Genomic DNA, 13,464 nt, shown 5'->3' with positions numbered 1-13,464 from the left:
CTTGTGTCTTTTCATTTTTATGGGGCAGGTTGTGGTTTGAAACGGGAGGCGACCTGTTCAGATCTCAGCTCGCCGTCCAAACACACCAATTTCACCTCCCTCCCAAAATACGGACTTCGATTTCCTTTCTTCCCAGCTCTTATTTATTAATTAAATTTCTTGGCCACCCATCCTACCATAGGGCAACCTTGGACAGGCTTATAGTATTAAAAATATTTTTTTAAAAAATACAATACTGCAAAAAATACCATACAGGTGGGCCATAACTGAGCCAAAATTTTCTGTTGCTAACCAAGAGGTTTGTTAAAGTTCAGTTTTTGCCCCATTTGACAATCCTCCTTGTCACAATTGTTCAGGAAATCCCTGCAATTTTTTTAAATTGGTTCCACCGTATTACTAACTTCACTGCAGTGATTTCCTGAACTACTGCGACAAGAAAACCTGCATAACAAGTGTCTCGCTTAGCAACAGCAGTTGTGGCCGAGGATCAAATTAAAACGATCAAATTAAAAGAATTTTTTTCCCGGGGGGGGGAGGAGGAGGAGGCGAATCTACCGGTTGTACAATTAATTATCCACCAATTAAAAACAGAATAAATGGAATTACGTGCCCTCCAATCATTTTTCCTAGCCACCCCACCACTGAAATGTTTTCTTCCAGCCCTAGATTTAGCTTCAATCCCTCTTAAAACCTTTTTATTTAAAAAAAAAAAAAAAAACACCCAAAACCCTTTTGATTGTCGAAATGTGTGAGATGCTTCTCCGGGAGCGCAAGCTGGTTCTTTTGTCTCCCATTCTGCAAATTGCGTGTGTCTTCGCTGCTGGCGGTGCGGCTTATTCTGCACCAGGCAATTGTTTTGGCATCTTGTTTTATAAATCTTTTGATCTAGGCGCGCGCAGAGTGTTTTGCAAAGTCGAAAGGCCGGGGACGACTCAGACGGGCTCCCTTGATGCTCCCAAAATTAATTGCCTTGTTTCTGCCGCCTCTTTTGTTAAATAATTCTTTTCTTTTTTTTTAATCAAGGGTGCTGTTTATCGCCACCTCTGTCTTCCAATTTCTGCAGCTGATTGCTTTTTTGTAATAAAATCCCCCACGTTTTTTAAAAAAGAGGAGACTCTAAAACACGGAGCCTCAAATTCTTCACCTCCGGGTTTCCAGCCTGCTGTCTCCATGTCCCAATTTTAATGCTGTTGCAGGAGAATTCATTAAGGCTGGGACTAGTTCACCACAATTGGGACTAGAATTTCCGTCGCTAATCAAGGCGCTTGTTAAGTGAGTTTACGTCCGATTTTAAGCTTTTCTCACCACGGTTAAGGGGATCGCAGCAGGATCACTTGGTCATGAAGTAAATCCAATTCCCCCATTGCTCGCTGGAGATCACGTAACCCTGGGACGCTGCCCCCGTCGTAAATACACACCAGTTGCCAAGTGGCCGAATGGGGATCATGTGATTAGGTGGCCATATGTGCGAGGACTGCTCATAAGTCACCTCGTTTAGCGTCCTGACTTTGAATGGTTGATAAAAACAAGGGTTGTAACTGGTGCCCATGGTGGTCATAACCTTGAGGACTAGCTGTATCTTAAGTAACGCTCGGGATACATTGTCAAAAGCCCTGAGACTACCTCAAAGGCAAAATTTGAAGCGTAGCTTAAATGAAGACACCCCCCCCCCTATTTCCGGCCGGGAAAAACAGCTGCAAATTCAACGGCCAATTCGCTTTATTAATTATTAGCAAAACACCCCCCCAGTGTTAATGGACCCCCTTCCATGGTTGAGCCGCCCCTGTGATTTTGGTTTTTCTTCCAAGCCCCTTGCAGTCGTGTTGGTATCCCACAGGTGGTTGACCTTACACACACACACACAAACACACCAACCATCTTGTCGTTTCCCAGGGCTGCACGCGTCAGCAAAACCAGCCCAATTTGGGGGCTCGCTTAGCCGAGATTGCTCAGACCGCAAACGGACAATTGGGGAGGGGGGGTAGAAGGATGGATCCGAACCGGGAGGCGTGAAAAACAACCAAAAAAAAAAAAAAAAGGAAAAACACAGAAAAAAAGGCTTTTAAAGACTGGTGCTGTCCACTTCTTCTTCTTTTTTTTTTAAGCATTGGTAGTTGATTTTTTTTTCTTTTTGTTTTCTTTTATTAAATCTCCCGGGAAGATTTATGTGGAGGAAAGGGGTCTGGACGCGCTCCTTTCGGCTGCCGTCTTCGGCATCTCCAACCCCTGCCTGCTTTTGGCCAGTGGCCGGCCGGAGGGCAGGGCCTCCAGCGAACGGTCACCCCGGGGGTTGACCTCCAGGGACCCCGGACGGGGGTTGACCTCCAGGGACCCCGGGCGAGGGCTCACCTCCAGAGACCCCGGACGGCAAGGAGACAAAAGCTCTGGGGCTCCCAAGCCTTTGCCTCTGGCTTCCCGGGACCGAGGTCTTCCGGACGGAGGGGCCTCGGCGGAGATCGTCCTCCTCGGGGTGGGCTCCCGCGAGCTGGGCCGGTTGGGGCTGGGCAACTGGGGGCTGGTGTCCTTCAGACGCAGATCCATGCAACCGGGCTGGCGGGAAAGCGGGATGTCGTCGTTCATTCTCTCCTTGGGCGGCTTGGCCTCCAAGTCGGGGGCTTCCGAGGCGTCCGGCCCGCCGGCGTCTCTCAGCCGGAGGTCCATGCTGCCGGGCTGGCGGGACAGCGGGCCATTGGGGGAAGCGCCTACCCGGGACCCGACCTCTTCTCGAGCCGGCATCTTCCCGCTCGAGAGGGGTCGCTCGGAGGTTTTACCGGGGGTCCGGCTGTGCTTAGAGACGGGTTCCTTGGTCACGGGGACGGAGGGCTGCGGGGGGGGGGGGAGAAGAGAACCGTTAAGGGTGTTTCCTATATAGGGGGTCCTCGACTTAGCAACCGTTTGTTTACTCCTCTTTAGCCTCCCCTCTTTCTCTTCCTCCTCTTCGCCAACCCCTCTCCCTTCAAGCACTGATGATGTTACGTAGTTGGGTCGTGGGACGTCTGCAAGGAAATCAAGCTCAGAGCAGCAAGGGTCCCACAGTTGTCTTCTTCTTCCTCCTCCTCCTCCTCCTCTTCTCCTCTTCCTCCTCCTCTTCTTCTCCTCCTCCCCCTCCTCTTTTCCATAAACCCCTTTCCCTTCTATCACTGATGGTATGACCTAGTTGGGTCATGAAACGTCTGCAAGAAAACCACCAAGCTGAGAGAGCACCAATGACCCCACAGTCTTTTCTCCTCCTCCTCCTCCTCCTCCTCCTCCTCCTCCTCCTCCTCCTCCTCCTCCTCCCCCCTTCTAGCACTGATGATGTTACCTAGTTGGGTCATGAAACGTCTGCAAGAAAACAGCCAAGCTCAGAGAGCACCAAGGACCCTACAGTCATTGTCTTCCTTCTCCTCCTCCTCCTCCATTATTCCACAAACCCCACTCTCTCCTACACTGATGTTGTTACCTAGTTGGGGTCACGAAACGTCTGCAAAGAGACCCCCCCCCAAGCTGGCAGAATACCCCCAAGGACCCCTCCTTTCCACCCCTTGGCAGTATCGGTCACTTACCTTGCCAACAATTTCTGGGCACAATCCGTTGCAGGCTTTGCTTAAGGCCGCCGATTTATTCATCCATTCGGTGAGCCGGGCGGCTGCGTCAATCGACCGGGAGGTGAGAGAGACCTTGGCCGGCGGGATTTTCAAGGGCATGTCCCAGGTGGTCATATAGGTACCCCAAGGAGAAGCCTGTAGGACAGGGAGAGAGCCCTCTCTGTCATGGGTTCAACCCTGCAGGCATGGCGAAAAGCCGGGCCCCGTTCACCCGCCAGGGTCCAGGACGCCGGTTTGGAGAATCCCACCACTGCAACGCAGGTGCGTTCCTAACTCAAGGACAATCTGTGCTTGCAACAAACAGCCTTCCTTGAAATCTTTGCTGGCTGATGCGCAAGCCAACCTGGGTGTCTTGTGGGAAACCGACCACAGCTTCAACGTATTAAGTTATTGCAAGAGGTCCTCGACTTACAACCGTTTTAGTGACCGTCCAAAGGTGCAACAGCCCTTTTAAAAAAGGGGGGGCAGGGTGGTTTTTCACACCGTTGCAGCGTCCCCCGCGGTCACGTGATCCAAATCCAGGCGCTTGGCCACTGACTCGTATTTATGACAGTTGCAGTGTCTCCCCCCCCCCCGGGGTCAAGGGATGCCCCTTTTGCGGTCTTGTGATAAGCAGAGTCCATGAGGGATTCCCTTCACAACCGTGCAACCGTGGTGGGAATAAAGGTGGCCAAAGGGGGGAGACTCCCTTAACTGATGTCTCGCTTAGCGACCGAACGTTTGGGCTGAATGGTGGCTGTAAGTTGAGGGCTGCCTGCATGGATCTTATGGTTCTGTTAGGGCGGTCCGTTTAAGGGATGAAATCCCTGGTTGGAAAAAAAGAGAATAAGGCTCACCTTAGAGCGGGGGATGGAAGGCAGAAGGTGGCCTCTGTCATTGGCTACAAACTGAGTGAACCCCTCCCGGGTTGAAGGATGCTGATGGGAGAAAAAGAAGGGTGGAAGGAAAGGGAAGGGAAGGGAAGGAGGGAAGAGGAGGAAAGGGAAGGGAAGGAAGTTAGAAGGAGGGAAGGGAAGGAAAGAGAAGAGAAGGGAAGGAAGAAGGAGGGAAGAGAAGGGGAGGAAAGGAAAGAAGGAAAGGAAAAAGGAAAGGAATGGGAAGAAGAAAAAGGGAAGGAGGGAAGGAAAGGAGGGAAGGGGAGGAAGTTAGGAGGAGGGGAGGGGAAAGGAAAGGAGGAAAGAGAAGAAAAGGAAAAGTTAGAAGAAGGGAAGGGAAGGAAAGGGAAGGAAAGGAATGGAAAGAAGAAAAAGAAAGGGAAGGAGGAAAGGAAAGGAAGTTAGGAGGGAAGGAAAGGAAAGGGAAGGAAGTTAGAAGGAGGGGAGGGAAGGAAAGGAAAGGAAAGGAAAAAGGAAGGGAAGGAATGGAAAGAAGAAAAAGAAAGAGAAGGAGGAAACGAAAGGAATAGAAAGGAAGATAGAAGGGAAGGGGACGAAACGAAAGGAAAGGGAAGGGAAGGGAAGAGGAAGGAGAGAAAAGAAAAAAGAATGGAAAAGAAAAGATGGTGGAGATGGAGAAAGAGAAAAGATTAGAATAATAGAATGGAATAGAACAGAATGCAGAATAAAATACAGGAATAAGTGCAGAATACAAAACACAAAATGGAATGCAATAGAAAAGAACACAATAGGAAGATAGGAAGAGGACAGGATGGGGAATGTGAAATGCATTATTCATTAGCAGAATTAGCTCTCTAAGATGCTTCTGATAATTCGATGCACACAATACCAGCACTTCCCACTCCTGTCCCTCCTTATTCTCCCGTGCCTACATTCTTTTCAAAAAAAAAAAAATCAAAATGCAATCATCCATTAGACTTAATCTGGCAAATTTAACACTTTTCCTGCTCTGTTTTTAATCTCCATCATTCATTAATTAACAAGGATCCAGAAGCAAAGCCCCAATCTGAGCCGTTCCCAGGAGGACGGTGAGAAGCACATCTCATTTTTGTTTTGATTTAAAAAAAAAAAAGTCTTTTAAAATACGTTATATAACAAAATCCGCAAAGCGGAACCAAAGGCCTGGAACAGCATTTTTTTTAAAAAAAAATGTTCATGTTTCCTTAGAGGTTTCCCATTTATTTTATAAACTCTGTTTTATAAATTATTGAATTTATAACCCACCATTTAGCAGCTGTTTGGACCTGGAGCTGGTCCTCACACTTATGACCGTCATAGCATCCCCAGTCCCAGGATCAAATTTTGAATTTCAATCTATTTCGAAGGTCCGCTGATATTTTTCAGGACCCCCGTTGCCCAGGGTTAGCGACAATTCGCATTGTCACCATTTTGCGAGTCCACAGGACACGCGGAACGCAAGCAAACTCCATGAGTCGTGTTCACACAACCCCGGTTGGCTACAGTCTGGGATTCAACCGGTCGTGTGAACCTGCCTTCTTCTCCTGTTTAAAAAAGGGCTTCCCCCCCTTTTTTGGGGGGGGAGGTCTTGGAAGCAACTCACCGCCTTAGTAACCTTGGGAAGATTCCAGCTTCGCAAATTCCGCGGATTATAGGCATCTTCATACTGGAAAATGAGGTGGGGGGGTGGGAAATGAAATATATAAAGCAATATATCAAAATATAGTAATATAATAATAATAATGATGATGATGATGATGATAATAAAGTTGGAAGGGTCCTGGAGGTCATCTAGTCCAACCCCCTGCTCAGGCAGGAAACCCTATACCATTTCAGACAAATGGCTGTCCAGTCTCTTCTTAAAAACTTCCAGTGTTGGAGCATTCACCACTTCTGGAGGCAGGTGGTTCCACTGGTTAATTGTTCTAACTGTCAGGAAGTTTCTCCTTAGCTCTAGGTTGCTTCTCTCCCTGATTAGTATATCAATGTATATGTATTGAGATACTGAGATAGATAGATAGATAGATAGATAGATAGATAGATAGATAGATAGATAGATAGATAGATATAGATATAGATATAGATATAGATATATAGATATATAGATATAGGTAGGTAGGTAGAGAGATAGAGAGATAGAGATAGAGAGACAGAGATAGGTAGATAGACATAGATATAATAAATCAGTATATGAATGTGTATATAATGGGGAACAGGCCAAAACAGGACGAACGGGGGGAGGCAAATGGGGGCAGAGCCTGTTGGGAAAAGTAGGGGGGCACACCTGCTGCAGGAAAAGGGAGTTTTACCCCCAATAAAAAAGATTGGGGGAAAAAAATCATATGTGTAACCGTTATTTATCAAAATAATAACTGTATTATTTCAAGGTTTGCAAAGAAGACATTGTGGGGAAAAGGGGAAATCCACTAAAGGTACTACGTGGATTGTGGATTATAGAAACCAATTGCTAATGATTTTTCTTTACAAAGATAAATCCAGCAAACACCGTTTACCAACTATTAAGTGATTTATGTTTTTTTTTAAAAAAAAAAATTAATAAAAGATATGGGGGGTGAAAGATTTTATCTTATTTTTCTCTTTGTCTTGGCAAAAAAAAAAACGTTGGCTCCTGTGGGAACTTGGGATCGAGAGGTGAAAATGGAGTAGGGGCTGGGGGGGGTGGAATCCCTGCTGCAGAATTCCCTCCCCCCATGCTGCGCTCCAAGAGGTCACCCTTTATGGGAGTTGTAGTCCCAAGCACCTCTCCTCCCCATCTGCATGGAGGTGGGAGTTGTAGTCCAACATATCTGCAGGGTGCTATGGGGCAGGGAGGGTGGAACCCCCCCCCGTCTTGAGATTTGCCTCCCCCCAACATGCATTTAAACCCCCAGATTTTGGAGGGGGGAGTTTGGGGGCGCCCCCCTGCCCCCCTTTCTCACCTGCCCCGAGCTGAAATGCGTTGCCATCCCGGCTTTGCAGGGGTTTTGTTTGGGCCGTCGCCTAGCAACCGTGGGCGTGGCGGGTTGAGAACAAAGGAGCGGCTCCAGCCAATGGGGCAGGGCTGGGAAGCTAAGCCACGCCCCCTCCTTCCGCCTCCGCCCGCCAGGCGTCGCCGTTGCTTTCCGAAGAGGCCAGTCCGTGTTGCTTCGGGTCCTCGTTGAGACCTAGTAACTTGGTTTGTCCTTGAAAAGGAAAAAAAAAAGGTGGGAGGGGAATTGGGGGAGCAGGGCCTCGTGGTTTTTCCCCATTGGACGAATTCGCTCTTAAGTACCGTCCTCTTTTATTTTTATTATTTAAATAAAAAGTATTAAATGTATTAAAAAAACAGGCCGAGTTTGGCTGTTTCAAAGATGTATAAACAGGATGGCTTGTAAGGGGTGGCGAGGCTGGTTTTTTTCCTCTGAAACGTAGTCACATTTTGGTTTGGGTGTTTAATGTTTGTTTATTTAGTTTCTGTTTCATTTTTGTATTTATGTCATGTTCAATGTATTTAGTTTAGAGTTGTTGTTTTTATTTTTTAGGTATTTAATTTTAGCTGTTGGTTTCATTGTTTTTTAGTTGCTTCAGGCATTTTAATTTTCAGTGCCTTGTCCTCGTTTTTAGTTGATTTAATTTTTTTAAATGATTAATTCTTTTAATTCAGGGGTCTTCCAACTTGGCCCTTTGATGACTTGTGGACTTCAACTCCCAGAATTCCTTGTGTGCCTGGCTGAGGAATTCTGGGAGTTGAAGTCCACAAGTCATCAAAGGGCCAAGTTTGAAGATCCCTGTCTTAAATCTAACAAAATAGAGGCTGTCTGAGGGATTCTGGGAGTTGAAGTCCACAAGTCATCAAAGGGCCAAGTTGGAAGACCCCTGTTTTAATGTTTATTCTGTTTTTCTTTTTCAGGCGGGAGGGGGGCCTTCAAGATATGTCTCTTTCTGCTTCTCCTGCCAGATGTTTGCCAGATGTTGGGACCCTCCTCCTCCTTCTCTGCTGTTTCCAGTCATCTTCCCCACCCCGCAGTGAGCTTTCAAAGATGCCTTTTTATCTGCCCCTGCAGTAATTAAATGGTATTTATAGCAAGCGGGGAAGAGTTAATCTGCAGAGATAATTAAAAGCTGTCAGGTTGCCCTGCGGGAGCTGCTTTTTCGCCTGCCTGCTTTTGATGAGAAAGGTTGGGCTGCCAACCTCTGGACAGTGGCTAGGGGGCAGCATGGTGGCAGATAATTCTGCCACCTACTGGCCATTTGGGAGGTTTGCAAGCAAGCAAGAGAATTTCTTGCAGATCTCTGATTGTAATAAAAAGCATCCGTCAATTCTAGATGTTTTGGGATAGAAATGTTGGGTGTTAATCTGGGCTTTAAAACTGCCTTTGGGGCATAAAAGAGGTTTAAGCCCTCACTTAAATAAATAAAAATGGAACAACTGAATATCGGAAGAGATGCCAAATTGAGCTGCTGTGTTTCTTTGGCTCTCTCCTGCCTTTCTTTTTTTCCTATTCCTTCCTCTTCCTTTTTTCTCTTTCTTTTCCTTGTTCTCTTTTAGCTTCCTTCCTTTTCCTGTTTCTTTCCTTCAGCTGTCCCCTCCCTCCTTTTCTTTTTTCCTTTCTTCCCTCCTTCCTTTTTTTCTTCCCTCCTTTCTTTCTTTCTTTCTTTCTTTCTTTCTTTCTTTCTTTCTTTCTCCCTTTCCTTCTTTCTTTCCTTTCATCCTTCCTTTCTCTTTCTTTGTTCTTTCTTTCTTTCCTCCGTTTCCTTCCTTCCATCGTTCCTTTCTCTTTCTTTCTTTCTTTCTTTCTTTCTTTCTTTCTTTCTTTCTTTCTTTTTTTCTTTCTTTCCTCCCTCTTTCCTTCCATCCTTTTCTCTTTCTTTCTTTCTTTCTTTCTTTCTTTCTTTCTTTCTTTCTTTCTTTCTTTCTTTCTTTCTTTCTCTACCCTGCTGCAAACACTCCCTCCGTAATTCAGGACCCCACTGAGCCGGGAAGGTGGCATGGATGTTCAGGCCTGAATTGCCCTTGTGATGCTCAACCATGGCTGCCAAGGGGGGGAGGACATCTGTGTCCATCAGGCTGGGCTGGCGGGACATGTCTGGGAGATGCCCCAGCAGAGCTGGGCAGGAAGCAGCCCAGCCCCCCCCCCCCAGCCCATCTCTGCTCTCCAGGCCTGTTGTGCAGGCAGAGAAGGGGGGGGTGCCAGTGCCCCCCTCGGCCAGCTGAGGAATGACAGGGGAGGAGAGTGACAGAGAGGGTGACTCACCCTATGCAAATGCTCCACCAACGGCCGCCGGGACAGCCAGGTGGCTTGATGGGAAACGCTCAGTGGGGAGAGAACCCCCATTTTCACCCCCAAATCGCCCCGCAGGAAATGCCGTTGCAGTCCAGCCCAGGCAAAGAGCCGAGCAGAATCAATCCACCGATCTTAAACTAGGATCCCTTTGCAACCTGGTCATGCTCCCCGTAAACTGGAGAATCCCTCGCACTGGAGTCTCGGGCCCCGTCCGCCTGTCTCAGGTATCGCTTCTCGGCCTTTTGGCTAAGATCAAGTGTAGTATCTGTTCTTATCAGTTTAATATCTGATATGTCCTCTATTTGAGGACTACATATTAAATGGATTTTTGGAACTGGGAGATGGAATAGGGGCTTGCTCCGTCCACTCCAGGCATCGGCCTGGTATTGCAGTGCCTCCAGGAACGGTGCACCTCCCCCTGGGAGGAATCTCATGGTCAAAAAATAGATCTTGCATCAGGAACTCCTTATGGGAGTGATCCTTTGCTCAGGGATCTGCCCACAGCCTCTATCTCTCTAACCAAGGTATTGGCCAGCTTGCCACCATCTGCACAGAAATTGTGATGGGTGGATGGAGGAGGTAGAAAAGGCTTTCAATACCTAAATAGATCAGAAGAGGATCCAGTTTGAGGCTAGGAGGGGGTTTTCAATTGAGGAGTGGGATAAAAAGACTTTAAATGCCTAATAAGATCAGAAGAGGATGTAGTTTCAGGTTAGGAAGGGTTGCTAAATTGAGGAATGGGTTAAAAAAGTTTTCAATACCTAAATAGATCAAAGGATCCAGTTTCAGGCTAGGAGGGGGTGTTCAATTGAGGAGTGGGTTAAAAAGGCTTTCAGTGCTTAATAAGATCATAAAAAGATCCAGTTTCAGGCTAGGAGGTGGTGTTCAATTGAGGAGTGGCTTAAAAAGGCTGTCAATGCCTAATAAGGATTCAGTTTCAGGGTAGGAAAGGCTGCTAAATTGAGGAGTGGGTTAAAAAGGCTTTAAAAATGCCTAATAAGATCAGAAAAGGATCCAGTCTTAGGCCAGGAAGGGGGTGTTAAACTCAGGAGTGGCTTAAAAAGGCTTTTAAAAATGCCTAACGGCATCACAAAAGAATCCAGCTTCAAGCCACACAATGACACTTTGATATATTATATAACGGTCCCAACTCTTATTTTTCACATCTGCCATTTCTCTTTCGCCAATCCGTTTTTTTTTTTTTTAAAAAAAAAAACAGCCCTAAAAAACCCACCAAGAATTTCACCTCCTATCCTGGCTCCGCCCAATTTACACCCCAGTCCCCCCAAAGTCCAGCGTCTTGTCACTTCTCTTCCTTTTAAAGACCCACACCGGCATTTTCACTGCACTTCCCAAAATTAAAAACAACAACAAAAAGAAAACACTGTATTATCTCTGGCTTGCAACCTTGCAAGTAAGACAATCAGTGAGCCTTTGACTCATAAATCATTCTGAGTGTGGCAATCCAGCTTGACAGGCGGAGAGTGAAAACCTTTGATCCTTTTCCTATTGCTTGAGAGGAAAGGAAAAAAAAAAAGGGAGCGATGGAGAGAAGGGGGGGGGGGCTGTTTGCTAAGCCATTTTTTGCTTTCTGCTTTTCTTCCTTGGCTCCTCCTCAGCCGTCCTTCCTCCAGATCCGCCCTGGAGAAAATGGCAGCCACCAAGGCGGCGTTTGCCCCAAAGCTGAAATCCCTGATCCAGACTCTTCCTGCATCGGTCGCTCCTTTTTCTGCATGGACAGGTGGAGGAGATAAACAGGCTTTATTTCATTTTATTTTAGTGTCGTTTAGCTTTTAGCTTGGTTTAGCTTGGTTTAATGATCTCATTGAATGTAAGAAATTGGATTGTCAGAAATTGCCAGCTGTTTGTTTGTTTATTGCTTTTGTACCTTTGGATTAATTCGGTGGATTTTGCTGTCAGAAAGTGGCACTGATCCTCAAGGGGACGGAGGCCAAATGGAAGTGGAAGAGAAATTAATTAAGTTTCAAAGGCAGGATAGTTGCAGGAGCAGAGAGCCATTTATATGCAAATTTGCTTCCTTCCTTTTTTTAATCTACCTCCCCCCACTTTACTGTAATCAGAATAACACAGTTGGAAGGGACCTTGGAGGTCTTCTAGTCCAACCCCCTGCTCAGGCAGGAAACCCTATACGATTTCGGACAAATGGCTGTCCAGGCTCTTCTTTAAAACTTCCAGGGTTGGAGCATTCACCGCTTCTGGAGGCAGGTTGTTCCACAAGTTAATTGTTGTAAGTGTCAGGAAGTTTCTCCTTAGTTCTAGGTTGTTTCTCTCCTTGATGAGTTTCCATCCGTTGCTTCTTGTTCTGCCTTCAGGTGCTTTGGAGAATAGCTTGACTCCCTCTTCTTTGGGGCAGCTCTTGAGATACTGGAAGACTGCTATCATGTCCCCCCTCGTCCTTCTCTTCATTAAACTAGACATGCCCAATTCCAGCAACCGTTCCTTGTACGTTTTAGTCTCCAATCCCCTGATCATTTTTGTTGCTCTTCTCTGATGCAAAAGGACGGAAAAATCTTCCCTCACGTCTCATTGTGGGGTGCTCACGTTTCAATTTCTCTCCGTCCCACCCACCCCCTTTGCAGATGATCTGCTTCGCAACATGGACCAGCGGGAAGCTTGGGATCGCTTCTACTCCCGGAGGGAGAAAAACGGACCTCCCCATCCGTTTGACTGGTTCTTTGGCTACAAAGAGATCTCAACGTTTCTCGACTCCATTCTTGGGGGGCTGCCCCCTGGCCAGGCCCGAGTCCTAGACGTGGGCTGCAGCACGTCGTCCTTGGGCTTGGAACTCTACCGACATTCGTCCGTCCAGGTTCATATCTGTTGTCTGGATTTTTCCTCCGCGGCCCTCCGGGGTCTCACTCGGATGCTTCAGGATAGCCCCCCACCGTGCCACCCCCTTTCCGAGCTGCGGTGCCACCTGGGCGATGCCACCAAACTGTCCCATCTCTTTGCTTTGGGGTCTTTCCACCTGGTTCTCGACAAAGGGACCTGCGATTCGGCCCTGCGGGGATCCCCCCAGCGGGCGAGACAATTGGTGTCCGAGTGTCTACGGGTCCTGAGCCCGGAGGGGTGTCTCGTCCAGATCTCCGACGAGGATCCGGATGCCAGGGTGCCGTTCCTGGAAACGGCCGGCGGAGCCAACATCAAAGTTGGGGAGATCGCCAATCTTAACGGCATCGCGTATTATGCTTACACGCTCCAGACCCATCAGAGGTGGGGCAGCCCGCCAAATCTGCGAGGAATCCAACCGGCGAGCAGCCTTGAGTGAAATCTAACAAGAGCCGTAATACCCATCTATCGTTTTATCATACACTCCAGTCATTTAAGCGGTAGTTAATTTAATTTGTTTTATTTTCTCAGTCTGGACTCTCCCAAGTTCCCCTTTGTGAAGCAAAGTAATAATAATAAAAATAATAAAGTTGGAAGGGACCTGGGAGGTCATCTAGTCCAACCCCCTGCTCAGGCAGGAAACCCTATACCATTTCAGACAAATGGCTGTCCGGTCTCTTCTTAAAGACTTCCAGTGTTGGAGCATTCACCGCTTCTGGAGGCAGGTGGTTCCAATGGTTAATTGTCCTCACTGACAGGAAGTTTCTCCGTAGTTCTAGGTTGCTTCTCTCTTTGGTTAGTTTCCATCCATTGCTTCTTGTCCTGCTTTCAGTTGCTTTGGAGAACAGCTTGACTCCCTCCTCTTTGGGGCAGCCCCTGAGATATTTAAAAAAAAAAACCTGCCATCTC

The 13,464-nt window shown here is 47.3% G+C and overlaps 2 protein-coding genes and 1 non-coding gene across 4 annotated transcripts; 2 read left to right on the top strand and 1 right to left on the bottom strand.

Annotated features, from left to right (window-relative positions):
* Nucleotides 1-1,701: 1,701 nt before the first annotated feature.
* On the bottom strand, nucleotides 1,702-7,538 carry CFAP126 (cilia and flagella associated protein 126). Its single transcript, XM_039363655.1, has 5 exons — nucleotides 7,381-7,538; nucleotides 6,045-6,107; nucleotides 4,424-4,504; nucleotides 3,546-3,722; nucleotides 1,702-2,823 (listed from the first exon to the last, which is right to left on the bottom strand). Exons 1-5 carry the CDS (start codon nucleotides 7,405-7,407, stop codon nucleotides 2,164-2,166), a joined length of 1,008 nt encoding a protein of 335 aa, XP_039219589.1. The 5' UTR covers nucleotides 7,408-7,538; the 3' UTR covers nucleotides 1,702-2,163.
* A 2,026-nt stretch (nucleotides 7,539-9,564) lies between these two features.
* Nucleotides 9,565-13,218, top strand: CSKMT (citrate synthase lysine methyltransferase). Of its 2 annotated transcripts, none has more exons than XM_039363658.1 (2): nucleotides 9,565-9,929; nucleotides 12,306-13,218. In XM_039363658.1, the coding sequence occupies exon 2, from the start codon at nucleotides 12,323-12,325 to the stop codon at nucleotides 12,992-12,994; it is 672 nt and encodes a 223-aa protein (XP_039219592.1). In that variant the 5' UTR covers nucleotides 9,565-9,929; nucleotides 12,306-12,322; the 3' UTR covers nucleotides 12,995-13,218. The 2 variants fall into 2 exon arrangements, with proteins under 2 accessions (XP_039219592.1, XP_039219591.1); XM_039363657.1 differs by lacking the exon at nucleotides 9,565-9,929 and adding an exon at nucleotides 11,307-11,446.
* LOC120317239 lies at nucleotides 9,932-10,122 on the top strand. Its single transcript, XR_005559165.1, has one exon. It is a non-coding gene; the product is annotated as a U2 spliceosomal RNA (small nuclear RNA).
* Nucleotides 13,219-13,464: the final 246 nt, after the last annotated feature.

This window comes from Crotalus tigris, unplaced genomic scaffold (genome assembly GCF_016545835.1).
Source record: "Crotalus tigris isolate CLP2741 ecotype Arizona unplaced genomic scaffold, ASM1654583v1 scf7180000019553.37968852642:3898890, whole genome shotgun sequence".
Lineage (NCBI taxonomy): Eukaryota > Metazoa > Chordata > Lepidosauria > Squamata > Viperidae > Crotalus > Crotalus tigris.
This window is presented reverse-complemented; position numbering and strand designations above follow the sequence as displayed.